This window comes from Leucopleurus acutus, assembly GCF_964270905.1.
Source record: "Leucopleurus acutus genome assembly, chromosome: 19".
Lineage (NCBI taxonomy): Eukaryota > Metazoa > Chordata > Mammalia > Artiodactyla > Delphinidae > Leucopleurus > Leucopleurus acutus.
The window spans coordinates 48,613,474-48,628,754 of NC_139161.1; the positions used below are offsets into that span (position 1 = coordinate 48,613,474).

The 15,281-nt window shown below is 52.8% G+C and overlaps 1 protein-coding gene across 1 annotated transcript in view; it reads left to right on the forward strand.

Moving 5' to 3' along the window:
* Positions 1-15,281, forward strand: part of RAP1GAP2 (RAP1 GTPase activating protein 2) — a gene marked incomplete at both ends in the record, with an annotated part of 210,207 nt that overhangs the window by 21,481 nt on the left and 173,445 nt on the right. The window contains one exon of the mRNA XM_082861620.1: positions 13,503-13,538. Within this exon, the coding sequence (XP_082717746.1) occupies positions 13,503-13,538 (36 nt within the window). The remainder of the gene's footprint in view (positions 1-13,502; positions 13,539-15,281) is intronic.

Here is a 15,281-nt window from a genome sequence, read left to right on the forward strand (position 1 = left end):
GTGTTGTTTATTTTGCTCAGGAATCTGCAGCTTGGGCAGGGCTTGTGGGGATCCTTGTATCTGCTCTGCCATTGTCTTCTGGGGTGGCTCAAAGTCCAGGGGCGGGGATTGTCTGAAGGCCCAGCTGCTCACATGTCTGGCATGTGGTGCTGGCTGTTGGCATGAGGTCTTAGTTCCTCGCCACACAGGCCTCTCTGTGTGCCCCCTCTGTGTGCTAGCTTGGGCTTCCTCACAGTGTGCTGGCTGGATTAGGGGCAAGAAAGAGCCAGACAGACGCTATTTCACCTTTTCTTACCTGGCCTGGGAAATGATGCAGCTTCACTTCTGCCAGAGTCACAGGTCCACCAGGATCCAAGAGGGAGGAACGTGTACCCCACCGCCTAATGGAGGGGTGTTAATGTCACAGGGTAAGAAGAACATGTGGAATGGGGATATATTATGGGATGGTGGGGCCATCTTTGGAAAATACAGTCTGCCACAGTCACTTCTTTGGAGTGTGACCTTGAGCTAATTACTTAGTCCCTCTGTGCCGCAATTTCTCCATCTAGAAAGTGGGAACACCGTCAGTATGTATTGGGTTATTTCGTACTCATTGGGTTATTTAGCGGTGACTACACTTCTACCCACGGATCCCCTTGGCCTCAGGTAAGGCGTTGGTCCAGGTTTTCACCGAGCTGCAGGTTCCAGCCCCAGTTCCACCCCCAACTCTCATGTAATACAGGAGGCACCTACCTGTGCAGAGTCCTTCTGAGGGTGGGGCTGGTGATGGGGAAAGAAGAGGGGACCCTGAGTGGAAAAGGCCTTTTCTGTCTCCTTTTATTATGTGATTCTAAGTCAGCCCTGCTCTCTTCAAAGGGGCAAGGGGCAGGGTTGGTGGAGATGCCACGAAGCTGGGGGTCCAGCAGGATTCCTCTGGGTCTGGAGGCACAGATCCCACGAGGACCCCCATCTTTATCCAGGGAAGTCAGGATAAGTGAATATGCTGTGTTTGAGGTGCAGGCCTTTTTTTGTGTGTAGGTCCCTCCTTTTCTCTGTGCCCCCTGCCTGCCTCCGTCTGAGTCATTGTTCATCTGCCAGAAGAATGGGTCCCCAGCCTGGCTTGCCAGGCCCAGGGAGGAATCTCAGGGTTTCCTTGTCCTGGCCCAGGTTGGGGTACTCCTCAGCTGGGCATTGGCAGGGAGCCAGGGGAAATCTAGGGGTTTGCTGGAGCCCAGCCTGGCTGTATCTCACATCTAGCACTGCCCTCATCCTCTATAGAAATGGCAGAATTGTTAAAAGCAGAGGCTCTGGGTTTGAATTCTGCTGCTGCCACCTGCCAGCCCTGTGACCTTGGGCACATCTCTTAACCTTTCTGAGGCTCCATTTCCTCACCAGGATGGAGGAATTGGTTATGGTAAGGATTAAATGAAATGAAATCATGGCGTAACTGGTTCATGGGAAATACTCAAGAAATGTTGGCAGTTTTTCTTTATAGATGAACAAAGTGAGGCGGAGGGAGTTTAAGCGATGTCCCCACAGCCACATTTAACGTCAGAATCAGGGCTGGAACCCATGTGCTCTGACACCAGGTGGTTGTTACTTATCTCTTGCCATACAGAGAATTCCTCCATCCCTCAATCCCTTTTGCCAGGGGGCAGTATGGCTGCCATCCTAGAAATACAAGCAAGAAGATGCCCCCTTTCCCTCCTTGCACTACCCAGACTTGCCTGTAGAGGGCGCCGACACCTACCTTCTCTCCCACCTGGGGAGGGAAGTATCCAGGTGAGGCTCTGCAGTAGTAGGGGAGGGTGGGGAGTGACACAGCTGAATGGGGGAGAGCGAAGAGCTGGCTTTGTGATCTCCTTTGGACAGCTCCTAGTGCCGAAGCTTTCCTACAGATAACTCCAGGGCCACCAAAGATAATGGGAGTATCCTAGTGGATTTCATTCCAGTGTTTCTCACTGGATTAGAATCATCTGGGGAGTTTGTTAAAGATGCAGACTCCATGACCCCACCCCAGAACGATGGGATCTGAAGTTTAGCCATTGCACTGGCTAACAGGTGTATAGATCTGTGCCAGACACCTCTCTGAAGGCGTAACACGTATTAACTCCTATACCCCTCCCAACAACCCTCTGAGGTAGGTACCACTAGTATCCCCATTTTATAGATGGGGAGTCTGGTCTGAGGCACAGAGAGGTTGAGGAACTTGCCCAAGTTCACACTGCTTGCAAGCAGCAGGGCTGGGGCTTGAACCCATGCTGTTCAAGCCCCAGGTGGGTCTCACACCTGGAGCATGTGAGAACCACTATTTTATAACACTGAGCCTGTCCCCTTTCTTGCCTCCTTTTACTTCCTTTTACTTGTCGTTATTTTAAATAGCATTTATTGTGTTTTTCTAATTATAAAAGCAAAACCTGCTTATTTCAGAAAACTTAGAAAGTTCAGGAAAGCACAAAGAAGAAAAAAACATGATCTTTAATCTCACCTCCTGAACAATATGGTCCTGAGCATATTAGTTCGCCTGTTGCATTCTATTCAGAGACTTACTGTACCTTGTTTGCCCTGGCATCACATATGCAGTCGTCCCTCAGTATCCTTGGGAGATGGCTTCTGGGACTACCCCCCACCCCGCTCCCCTCCAGTATGCCAAAATCCTGTGATGCTCAAGTCCCTTATATAAAATGGTGTAGAATTTGCATATAACCTATGCCATTCTCTCTTATACTTTATTTTTTAAATTAAAAACTAATGTAAGATTATACTCCATTTAAATTTATTATAAAATATAGTTTGTACCTCTTAATTCCCTACCCCTATCTTGTCCCCCACCACCTTCCCTCTCCCCACTGGTATCCCCTGGTTTCTTCTCTATATCTGTGAGTCTGTTTTCTTATATTCATTCCTTTGTTTTATTTTTAGATTTGAAATATAAATGGTAACAGTCTTTCTCTGTCTGACTTGTTTCACTAAGTGTAATACCTTCCCAGGTCCACCAAGTCGTTGCAAATGGCAAAATTTCATTGTTTTTTATGGCTGAGTAGTATTCGATTGTATACATATACCACATCGTCTTTATCCATTCATATGTTGATGGTCACTTAGGTCTCCCATATACTTTAAATCATGTCTAGATTACTTATAATACCTAATACAATGTAAATGCTACGTAAATAGTTGCCAGGATGGCAAATTCCAGTTTTGCTTTTTGGAATTTTATGGAAAATTTTTTTCCTCGAATATTTTCTACCTGTGGTTGGTTGGCTGAGATGAACTGTATTGTTGAGAGATGTTGTCTTTCTCTAACCTACTCCTACTGTTGGAAATTTAGATTGTTCCCAGCATTTCATAGTTATGACAACAATGAGCTGGAGACCCTCAAAAGTACAACCTGGCACACAGCTCTGATTTTTTCCCCTTGGGATTTCTAGGTCAAAAGGTATGCATATTAAAAAAAACTTCCTACTGAAGCATAATATACATACAGAGAAGAGCACAGGTTGTAAGTGTGCAGGTTGATGGATTTTCACAGGCTTGACATACCCATGGAAAACCAACACCCAGGGCTTCCCTGCTGGCGCAGTGGTTGAGAGTCTACTTGCCGATGCAGGGGACACGGGTTCGTGCCCCGTTCCGGGAAGATCCCACATGCCGCGGAGCGGCTGGGCCCGTGAGCCATGGCCGCTGAGCCTGCGCGTCCGGAGCCTGTGCTCCGCAATGGGAGAGGCCACAGCAGTGAGAGGCCCCCGTACCGCAAAAAAAAAAAACCAAAAAAAAAACCAATACCCAGATCCCCAAACTGGCCATGATCTGCACTCTAGAAGCTTCTTGGCATGAAGGTAAGGATTCCGACGTGAACTGTCAAATTTCCCCCAACAAAGTGGTATATTGGTCTCTTTGGGGTTTTCTTACTTAAGATTAAGAGACAAACTATGCTTAAAAGCAGAGTGGATGGGGAATTCCCTGGTGGTCCAGCAGTTAGGACTCTGTGCTCTCAATGCCGAGGGCCCGTGTTCAATCCCTAGTCAGGGAACTAAGATCCCACAAGACGAGTGGCGCAGCCAAAAAACAAAACGAAACACACACAAAAAACCAACCAGAGTGTATGGAAGAACCATCTGGAGTCAGATACTGAGAGAGAGAGAGACCTGGGTTCTACCTCTCTGGGGCAAGACAGACTTACCTTCAGGGTAGAAGAGGTGATCTCAGGACTGGAATCAGCAGTCAGTTTGAACTCTAAATAGTTTAAGAAGGTTTTAAAGAAATAAGCGTTTGTAGCTTCCACCCCTCTCCTCCTCCTCTTCTCCTTCATCTTCTTTCTTCTTCTTCTTAGCAAACCATCTGTTTAACACTTTTTCTTTAAATTATAACATGTTCTTGGTAAAAAAAAAAAAAAAAAAATCAAGCAGCACAGGAGGACATAAAGTGAAAAGTTTCTTCCCCCCAGATTTCCAGTTCCAGTCCCATTCTTCAGAGGTAACCAGTCTTGGGCCATTGCTTATGTTTCCTTCCAGAAATTGTCTAGGCATATATAAGAATTTACATATTTATTTAAACGAATGAGATCCTATTATATGAGCTGTTCTGTCTTCTTTTTTTTTTTTTTTTTTTTTATTTTTGGCTGCGTCAGGTCTAAGTTGCAGCACATGGGCTCTCTAGTTGAGGTGCTCGGGCTCAGTAGTTGCAGCGTGCGGGCTTAGTTGCACTGTGGCATGTGGGATCTTAGTTCCCCAACCAGGGATCGAACCCAAGTCCCCTGCATTGGGAGACGGATTCTTAACCACTGGACCACCAGGGAAGTCCCTGTTCTGTCTTTTTGTTTGTTGTTTTTTAATTTTTAAAATAAATTTATTTATTTATTTTTGGCTGTGTTGGGTCTTCGTTGCTGCACGTGGGCTTTCTCTAGTTGCGGCGAGCGGGGACTACTCTTCATTGCAGTGCGCGGGCTTCTCATTGCGGTGGCTTCTCTTGTTGCCGAGCTTAGGCTCTAGGTGCACGGGCTTCAGTAGTTGTGGCTTATGGGCTCTAGAGCACAGGCTCAGTAGTTGTGGTGCATGGGTTTAGTTGCTCTGCGGCATGTGGGATCTTCCTGGACCAGGGATTGAACCCGTGTTCCCTGCATTGGCAGGCGGATTCTCAACCACTGTGCCACCAGGGAAGCCCCTATTTGTTTTTTTTATAGTTTTTAGGATATCTTTATGTAGTAACACATATAAATCCTACCTCCTTCTTTTCAATGGCTACACAGTATTCCATTGTATGCTTGTTCCACAATATCGTGAAATGATGGTTATTTATGTTACTAATTGTATTTGCTATTATAAACAATGATACAGTTAACATCCGTGTGCATAGATCTTGTCAGCTTGTATGAGTTTACCAGTAGGACAAATCTCTTTTTTTTTTTTTTTTACGGTACACGGGCCTCTCACTCTTGTGGCCTCTCCCGTTGTGGAGCACAGGCTCCGGACGCGCAGGCTCCGGACGCGCAGGCTCAGCGGCCATGGCTCACGGGCCCAGCCGCTCCGCGGCACGTGGGATCTTCCCGGACCGGGGCACGAACCCGTGTCCCCTGCATCGGCAGGCGGACTCTCAACCACTGCACCACCAGGGAAGCCCAGGATAAATCTCTTTTTCTTCTTCTTTTTTTTTTGGCCGTGCCATGAAAATTGTGGGATCTTAGTTCCCCAACCAGGTGTTGAACCCGGGCCCTTGGTAGTGAAAGCGCAGCGTCCTAACCACTGGACCGCCAGGGAATTCCCCAGATAAATCTCTAAAAACAGAAGTGTTGGCACAAACAGTATGTGCACTTAATATTTTAATAGATCTTGTCAAATATCTACACACTAATGGTGGGGTGCCTGTTTCCTTACATCCTCACACCATTATCAAGGTTTTTTTTTTTTTAACTTATCTGATGGGTTAAAATACTTTATTATTATTTAAAAATAATTTAAAATAATGGTACATGTTGCAGCTTCTTTAGTTCACAACCACGTGTTGCTGGGAGTTCTTTTTGTAGATAGCGTTACTGAACAAATCAGAATAAATTGCACGACTGTCATATGTTGGGGTCCTGCTCTTGGAACCGAGTTTTCACAAGCGCTTCTCTTGTAATGTTTTTGGTCATCATCTTGCTTTTCAGAACTTGTGCAATGGGAAATTCAGTCTAGCCCTTGAGGCAGCGTGAGGGGGGAAGTGATCAGGGTGCTGTAAATCACATTGCAGATGTGAGATGTCATTTTGTCTCCATCCCAAGGTGCAGATTCCCAACCAGTGTGGGTCTGCTGGCTCTGAATCCCATGGCACCCTGTTTTCCTGGTCCTTCTCTGCCACTATGCTTTGCCCTCACCTGGTTTATAAAGGAAGCAGAGGCTAATCTAGCCTCCCCTTTGAGGCAAGGTCAACTGAAGCCTCCAAAGATGACGTGACCTGCTCAAGGTGATTCAGTGGTCGAGATAGGAGGAGAGCTGAGCCTTACGGGGTCGGTGCTGATGCCAGCTTATGTCGTCTGGAGTGGGGGAGGATCCAGGCTGAATGATCTAGTGCCTGCTTCTCTCAGGACATCTGTTTCCTCAGCTTCCTGTAACTGCCTCATCCCCACGCCTGGGAAGGGAGCTTGTTTCATCTTTTACCTCCTGCTGGTGGCTGCGAGGACGGAGCTGCCGAAATGGAGGAAGCCACACTGTCTCTCCCTTCCCTCCTGCCCCCAAGGGACTGCAGATATATGATGGAGGGGCTCCTGGCAGGGACCTGGGCTGCCTCTCCTCCTCTGATCCCAGCCAGCTTTCTCCGCTCCGTGTCTCTCTAAAATCCAGAGAACTGGCTGGGTTCCCTGGAGCTCTGTCCCGGAGTTGGAGCTCTGGTTGGTACTTGCTTCCTCAGCTGGACCAGAAATACCCACAGGCCTCCACCGGGGAAGCCAGGGCATTGTGACGTGGTGACCCAAAGTGGGCCATTCCTCTGTGGAAGGGCAAGGAGCAACCTCAGGTGAGAAGGACTCAGGCACATGCTCCATCCAGCTTCGTTGTTGTTCTTTCCTGGCCGTTGAGCTGAGCTTTGCCTTCGTTTCCCCATCTGTAAAATGGGCGTTGCGTGAACTGGGCATTTCTGTAGGTTCCAGAGTCAGTGGGGCAGGTTTGGTCCGATGATGCAGATCATTGTATAGAACAGTGGCTGAGAACTTGGGCTCTGGAGTCAGACCTGGCTCTGCCACCATCACGCAGGTTCCTTAACCTCTCTGTGCCTCAGTGTCACCATCTGTAAAATGGGGATAAAGTGGTGCTATCTCAGAGGTGGTTGTGAGATTGAAAGGTCAGTGCTGACCCATAGTCAACTCACAGTCACAGCGCTGCCCCTGGCCCCATAGCTTGTCCTTATCTCCACCCTGACTGCCCACATGCTGAGTCAGCTGAGGTTTGGGAGGAAGCTGGGCCGTGCTTGGTGGGGCAGGAGGGCTGGGCCTGGCACACAGCATGCTTCTCTTTTCTCTTGACTTGCAGTCCTTCCCAGAGAGCCATTGACTCCTCGCTGCCCACCACCACCCAGAAGAAGAACGGAGGGGTCAGAGCAGGGGCAGCTGGAAGCTGCGTGGGACCGAGGGAGGGGGTGGAATCATAATAGATAGTACATATAACAGCTCCGGGAATGGTTTGGAAGCCCTGTGCCGTGTTTACGTTCATTTATAATCTTGTGAGGTTGGTGGCAGCCACTCCCTATTATGGAGGAGGAAACTGAGGCCTAGAGAGGTTAGGTAAGTTGCTGGAGGTCACACAGCTCCAAAGCTTGGGAGCCTCAGCACTGAGGAGGGGAGAGTGGATGAGGCTCTAGAATGATTCTCGCCTCCCTCCTGAGCTTATGCGGTAAAATTGAAAGCTACCTGGGAACTTCCCTTCTCTTGCTCTGGGCCCTTACTCTGGGGGGCGAAGACGGCCCCGGCCCTTCTGGACTCTCAAGTTCAAGTCCAGGCTGTGAGTTCTGTGCCCTTCCTGCTGAGGCAGCCAGGCCCTTGCCGCTCCTTGGTCAGGTGTCTGCATCCCATGACTTGGTGTCTTTTGTGGCTGCCGTGCAAGGTGGGAGAATCCAGCCTGGTCTTGAAATGCTCCTCCCTGCCTGGTCCTTGGGCTGCCCTTCGGACCTTCAGATGCTTGGGCTTGGGCCTGTGTCTCCTCTGGGTCTGCGAACATTTGGCCCGGGTGGCCTCCTACCTGGGTTTTATCTGGGTGTCTTTGCAGACTATGAGGGCCTGAATCAGAGCATCTCTCAGCTGTGTCTTCCCCTGGAATATGTTGGTGGACAGCAAGCACACATGGTCACATGTGTGTACAGATAAGCATAGATAAGACGGAAGGCCGGAAGTGCCCAAGCTTACTGTGACGGCAACCCCTCCTCTCTCTCCCACATGGAAGCATGTCAGATGATGTGCTCCAATGATGGGCTCACGAGGAACTCCCTCTAATTGATAAAAAAAGTAAGCGCTTTGCAAAAGGAATGTGGGTTATTAGTTATTAGTAACCCACGCGACGCCTGGGCTGAGGCTGTGGGCCGTTTCTGGCTTACCCTGGTGGTCCATCCCGTGGTTCAGCAACCCTGGGGAGGAGAGGGGGGAAGCATTGTGGGAGTGAGTCCCACTGGGTCCGATTAGATCTCCTGCCCACTCCCAAACCAGTCACTGCAGCCAGGAGGGTGAAGCCCTGGCTGGCCAGGCCTGGCCAGGTGTCCCCCCCGGGAGCAGATGGAGCGCAGAGCTGTCTTGCTCAGAGGAAGGCCAAAAGGATGCAGAACAGGCAGGACCAGGGGGTCCGTGGTACCTGCTGAGCATCTCCTGAGTGTGGGGTGGGTGCAGTAGGGGTGACAGATCTGGGTGTGGAGTGGACGTCCAGCGGGAAGCCGGTGGTCTATGCAACCCTAGGGAGTGAACCACTCGATCCTTCCTTTTCTGATGAAGGTGAGGGTGGAGGGTGCAACCTGAACCAAGGACCACCAGGCTCCTGCTGGGCAGCCAGGGGGGCACAGGACCCCACACTTGCCACCCCTAGCCCTGAACTCGGTCAGGACCCTGTGCTGCCCCCATAGGGCCTGAGGCCCCTCGTGTCCCCTGCAGCGGAGGAGTCAAGAAAATAAAAATGCCTGTGCCCTTTGTCCACAGCCTGGGGGTGGCCCTCTGGCATCACAGCGCGGATCTGACTCCCAGCTCCGGGGAAGGTGGGCCAGTGGGAAAGGCCAGTGGTGGAAGCTTCTCCACTGCTTGGTAGGGGCGGGAACCTGGCACCCTGCCCGTGACCCTCTACCCTAGGCTGCTGTATGTATGTGCCGCACTCTTCGACGGGGCTCTCATTAGTGAGCACCTACCATGTACCAGGCATGGCAGCACTGGTGCAGACAGAGATTAGGACTAGCCTGTGGGTCCAGTGGGAAAGGCAAAGACGTGCACTTCGGTGCCACCTGCCACCTCTGCCACTGCCGGCAGGAGCTCAGCACTGCTGACCTCTGTCTAGACGCTCAAGGGCATCTGAGCGGTACAGATCTGTGCCTGTGCCTGTGTACGTGAGGGCGCCTTGTAGGCGTGTGTGCGATCTGAGCATGCGCCTAGGTGTGTGCACGTACGTTGATGTGTGTGTGAGCGTGTGTGTGTTTGGGGAGCTGTATGTGCATGAGATGGATGTGCAGGTGTCTGTAAACGTCTGCACGCACCTGCAGGTGAGTGTGCAGTACCTGCGTGCACGTGTGTGCCGGCGTCTGCTGACGTACGTGAGCACGCATGCGCCTAGGTGGACCCGTGGGTCCTGTGCATATATGTGTGCACGTGTGTGCGCCCCTGGGCCCACGTGGGTGCACGTATACTTGTGTCTACACGCGTGTGCATGTGGGGCAGGTTTATCTGGTACGGCGGAGGCAGAAAGGCCAAGGTCCCGCCTCCGGCAGCCCCAGGGAGTCAGTGTGGGCCCGCGTCGGCAGGGCTCCCTGAGCCTTCCAGCCAGGTCTCTCTCCCCCTCCCAGGCACAGTCATGGTAATCCTCGGGCCTCCTTGGGTTCCGGGCAGCCTGGGCTGTGTGGGGCAGAGCTGCCAACCCGGGCTGTGGTGCAATCTGCCGGCCGAGCCCCTTCCGGAGCTGCGGTTCATCCGGGTGTGGGGAAGCTGCCCTCTGCGACCTCCCCTGCCTGTCTTGGTGCGTCCTGGGGGGCAGGACACCCCTCCCACCCCGCGGCCTCACCCACAGGAAGCCGGGCTGGGGGGCAGGCATTGGGGGAGGTGCCACACCGGGCACCCCGCCCTTTGCCGGTGGCTGTCGACCCCGCTGCTCCGAGGCCGCAGCAGTCTTGCCAACAGCCTCGGGGGCATCGCTGGACCAGGGGCCCCTCCGTCACAGCCATGTTTGGCAGGAAGCGCAGCGTCTCCTTTGGGGGCTTCGGATGGTGGGTAACAGATGGGAGGGCGGGTGAAGGGGTGGGAGCGAATCTGGCCGTGAGGCCCGGTTGAGCCTGTGGCTGTGACCTGGTCTGTAGGGAGCAGTGCGGGGGACTTTCAGATGCTTGGGCGGATGGAGATGGAAGATCCTGTGGGAGGGGCACCAGGCTTCTCCTCACTGTCCCTTGGGTACAGTCTTCTAGGGAATTCAGAGGTCGGAGCTGGAGCCAGTGTGAGTGTGACTCTGGTGAACGTGGGCCTCTGTGTCATGTGTTTCCATAAACGTGTATGTGCATCTGTGATGACTGTGAACACGTGTGCATCTGGGACTGTGTGTTCAGGTGTGCACGTCTGTGCGGCCGGCTGTGAGGTGTGCGCCTGGCTGGGTGGGTGTGCCGACGCGTGGCCACGTGTGCACTCTGCGCTTCTGAGCGGATGCCGGTGTGCGCCTCGGAGCTTCTGTACCTGTGTGCGCTCTTGTCTGTGCGTGTGTGTTATGCTTCTGTCTGGGTCGTCTCTGTGACTTCGTGGCCGGGAGAGTGTGTGGCCTGCTCGGCCTTTGGGCTGTCTGCTCGCTTCAGGGGTGAGCAGTGAGAGGACCGGGCAGGCCTGTCGCCAGGGGCCCCTCCCCGCCCTCCCCCTACAGCCAGTCTGAGCAGCTGGGGCTGTGCTCCAGCCTCTCGCCTGACCCTCTGGGCCACCTTTTGCTGCTAAGTTTCTGTCTGGGACAAAGGAGAGGCTCTTTCCTCCCTACGGGGCCATAAAGTGAGGAAACTGAGGTCAAAGACTTGTCTCTGGTTACCAGCTGCCGGCAGCTTCTCCTCAGCTGGGGAACGGGGTCTAGTGGTTTTCATTATCAGTTTCCTTTCAGCTTCTAGCTTTGGAGCGTCGTCAAAGAAGAGGTTCCCACTGCTGAGGGGGGGAGGGTGGCCAGGGCTGTCCTGGTGTGGAAGCTGGGTGGCCAGTAGTGGGGGGCGTAAGCGGTGAAGGAGAGTGGAAGGGAGCACAGGGGCTGCAAGACATGGGATGGCAGAGCTTCCTGGTGGGGCTGGAGGGTTAGGGTGGCTATTGTGCGGGGATGGCTTTCAGCAGGGAAGGGATCTTGCAGTTGTTTGAGGGCTAAATTACAGATTCCTGGAGCCCTGGTCCACTCCAGACAGTGAAAAGAGTCTTGGGAGTGGTATTTTCAGAGCTCTGTTGGATGCCAGGGTGGACGTCCAGTAGCACTGGTGGACAAGGTGATGAGAGTGAATGGGATGCGGCAGGGGAGGGAGGACAGAGATGGCACCCAGAAGCACCTGGGGACCTTGGTTTCCTGAAAGGGGAAAGCTCAGTGTCACAGGGCTGCCCTATCTCCCCATCTCAGCCCTGCCGAGCCATAGACCCTGCCCTCCAAGGCCACACCCCCGTGGGAGCCCGGTTGACTGAGTAGGTGTGGACGTGGGTCCCGGGACCGGGGCTGCTGTGGCCCAGGGTGTGACCCAGAGAGTTGGTGGGTGGCGGGTGGCGGGTGGTAGGGTGAGAGGGCATGCTGGGAGACCTGGGTTAAGGCGCCGCTCCTCTTCTGCTCTTTGAGGAGCCCAGATGGGACACTTCCTCTCTCCAGGTCTCAGTTTCTCCATGTGTAAATGGGGAATTTCTGCCTTACCCACAACAAAGGGATGTTGTAAGAATTAAAAAAGGTTCCTTGGGAAAATATAAAATGTAAGGGCTTATTGATAGAGGTTCCAGTTGGGTTGCTCTGGGTAACAGATGTTGTAGCAGAGTGCAGGGATCTGCTCCTGGGTCCACCTTACTCCCATTCAGTGAGTTGAATGGGAGAGGACGAGGCTCTCCATACCAGAGGGGGTTAGGAACCCAGTGAAACCCCTGGGGGCCTCGTGGAAGCACCAAGGAAGGGGCCCAGGGGGCCCGTGGGGAAGAAGCTGGGAGGGGGGACCTGGGCCAGGAACCGCGGGTGTGGCTTATTTTGCTGTTGGGAACTGAGATCGGAAGGTGCTGGGAGTTGACTCAGGGTGGAAGGATCCCACCCCCCAGCTCAGGGGCTTGGTGCTGACTCGTGATTGCTGGGGCAGCTCTGCGTCCTCACCGTGTGGCCCCTGACACAGCTCCCCTCCTCCCTGGGGCCCCAGTCGTTGCGTGTATGGGGAGCTCATGGCAGAGCTGAGCTGCTGGGCAGAGGTGGCTATAAGAACTTCCCAGGGTTTCAAGCCTCCTGGAGGTGGTGGTGATTTTGGTGGCATTATGACAATGATGACATGGCGCAGTGGTGACACTGATGGTGATGTGACTCTGGTATTTGTGACCCCTAAACAAGAGGAGACAGAGAGTGGGAATCTCGCCTACCTTTCTGTCTCTGGAGAGAGGAAGGGGCCTCTTCTACCAGCCATAAGGGCTGGCATATGCAGAGGGTAAAAATAGAAGCCTAGCAGCCCTGCCTTGTCTTCCAGCAAGGGTAGGCGCAGGCTGGGGTGGAGTTGCTGGCTGCCGGGACAGTCTGCCGCAAACGTGATCTTCCGGGCTCTGAGCTCCTGTGCCCGACAGACCCCACCTCCTGTGCACCCTGGCGCCTGCTGTCAGGTTCTGTCTCAGGAGTGGCTTATGCCTCCTTAGAGGAACTGGCAGCTCCCAGAGCAGGAGGGTCCCTGGTGCTGGAGGTTGCGGCATCTTTGTAAAGCAGAATCCCAGGAAATATCCATGCATTGATTGTCCAGCCGCTGTGACCCATGAGGCTGGGTTGCAGAGTCCTCTTCTGGAGCTTGGGTAACGAAAGCAGAGATGGCATATAAAGTGCTTTAGATCCCTGGGTCTGGAGTCAGATTCTGGGATCCAGACCGGGCCAGTGACTGTATCCTCCCGAGCCTGTTTCCTCATCTCTAAAATAGGGAGAATAACAGGACCCATCTCCCTGGGTTATGAGTGGCTCCGGCCCTCCCAGAGCTCCCAAGTCCTCCCTTTCTGGGCTGGAGGAGAACTTCCTTCCTCCTGAAGCCACATTGTCCACGGCCCTGCGGGGCTGGTGGTCTGGGCTGGCCCCGGGACCTGTCCCCTGCAGGTGCTAGGTGGGAGCCTTCAGCCCTGGCACTGACGGAAGCCCTTGCTTTTCTCTTGGCAGGATCGACAAGACCATGCTGGCAAGCCTGAAGGTCAAGTAAGTAGCCACTTCCTGTTACGTAAAGGTCAGAGGTGATGGCGGATGGAGCTCTTCTGGGGCCCTCATTTCCCTCCTGGTTGTGGAAAACGTGAGCGGGACTGTTGCTTTTGTCAGATTCTCTGTCTCAGTCCAGGGGCTTGTGGACTTGGAGGAGGCTGGACTGGGCTCTTGATTCCCGAAGTATCCGGGAAAAGGCAGATGCTGGGAAGCAAGCAGGGGGACCCGTGTGGTGGAAATGTGTATAGCAGTGAAACTTTCAGGCCACAACTCAAGGGTATAAGAAAGATAATTGTATTTTCCATCACTTTAATTTTTATATTTTAATTTTCCATCACTCGTAACCATTTTATTTTTATATATAATATTTGTAGCCCCAGTCCCAAGAGGCCATTTTTTTTGCCGCACAGCACAGCATGCAGACTTCCCCAACCAGGGATTGAACCCATGCCCCCCTGCAGTGGAAGTGTGGAGTCTTAAGCACTGGACTGCCAGGGAAGTCCCAGGCTGTCTTTCTGACATTCCCACCTACCTGGAAAATTGTGCCACACAGTTCTAGGACCTGGCGAAACACCCCAGTGTGTGTGTGTTTGTGGGTGGTCAGTTGGTCATCGAGTCATCTATTACCAGATATCTGTCGTCCTGATCAGCCCGGCCCTGAGGCTCTCTGAGAATTCCAGCACCAGATTCAGGGTCTGGGGATTGATTGTCTGCCTCGGTTTACCACGTGTCTGCTCGTCTGTCTGGGGAGCCCTGAGCAGACACCCCTTTGTCCTAGAACCTCTGACTGCGCCTCTCTCATCACCTTCGTTCTTTTCCCTCTGTGTTTCTGGCCAAACCATTTTGCCTGCACCTGGATCCTCTTTCCCCCTTGAGACTTCACAAAAGTCGGTTCCCATCTGCATCCCTCCCTCGGGCAATGAGTACTGACCAACCACCTTCTCCAATTAAGTGAGTTAAAAAGTAGAGAAATTTTAGGAGGGAAAAACAGCATTGGTCACTAGCTCAAAATATTATCCTGCAACACGTGAATTGGCTCAAGCATGAAAAATTCCTCTACTAAGTGTCCTCCTTTGGAGGCAGCCCCAGCTGCTTGTAACTCCTCCATCTCAGCTGAAAGGTTTTCCAGGCTGGCTTCTCTCTGCCATGCCATTTGGTTGCCAGCACTGACTGTGCATCCCCTGGGTACACTTCCCTGGGCAGAGCACAGCCAGTCTCGCGAGTTGGCATCTAAGGGGGGGGGTCAAAACAAGGAAGCTTCCCACTCAGGTTTGTTTTGCTCAGAAGGGTGAGGGTGGGCAGTTAGCAGGGCAGGGATGGATGGAAAACTGTCCCTGCCCTCTGAGAGCTTTCAGTCTCTCTGTAGAGTTGATGCCAGGGATGTAGTGGGAGCAATCTTGGAAGACTGCCAGGAGGAGGTAGCTTCGAAAGTAGCTCTTAAAGATGGGGCGGGACGATGGGCCTGTCGGTGCCTGTGCTGATTGGCGTGGGGTGTGCATGAGGGCAGTCCAGCGTTTAGGGCAAGTCACTCTTGGGCAAGACACTTAACTTCTCTGGACTTCAGTTTCCGTATCCTTTGTCCAGTGGGCACAGCGATGTCTGGCCTTCCTAGAGCTTCCTATCTGCGTATTGCATGAGTTGCTAGGTAGGAAGCTGAGTTACTAAGGGGTGTAGAGTGGTAGGAGTGGGTTTTTTTGGTACCGTCTTGGGACATCTAGTTCAATTTCACAAGCGTTTATTGGG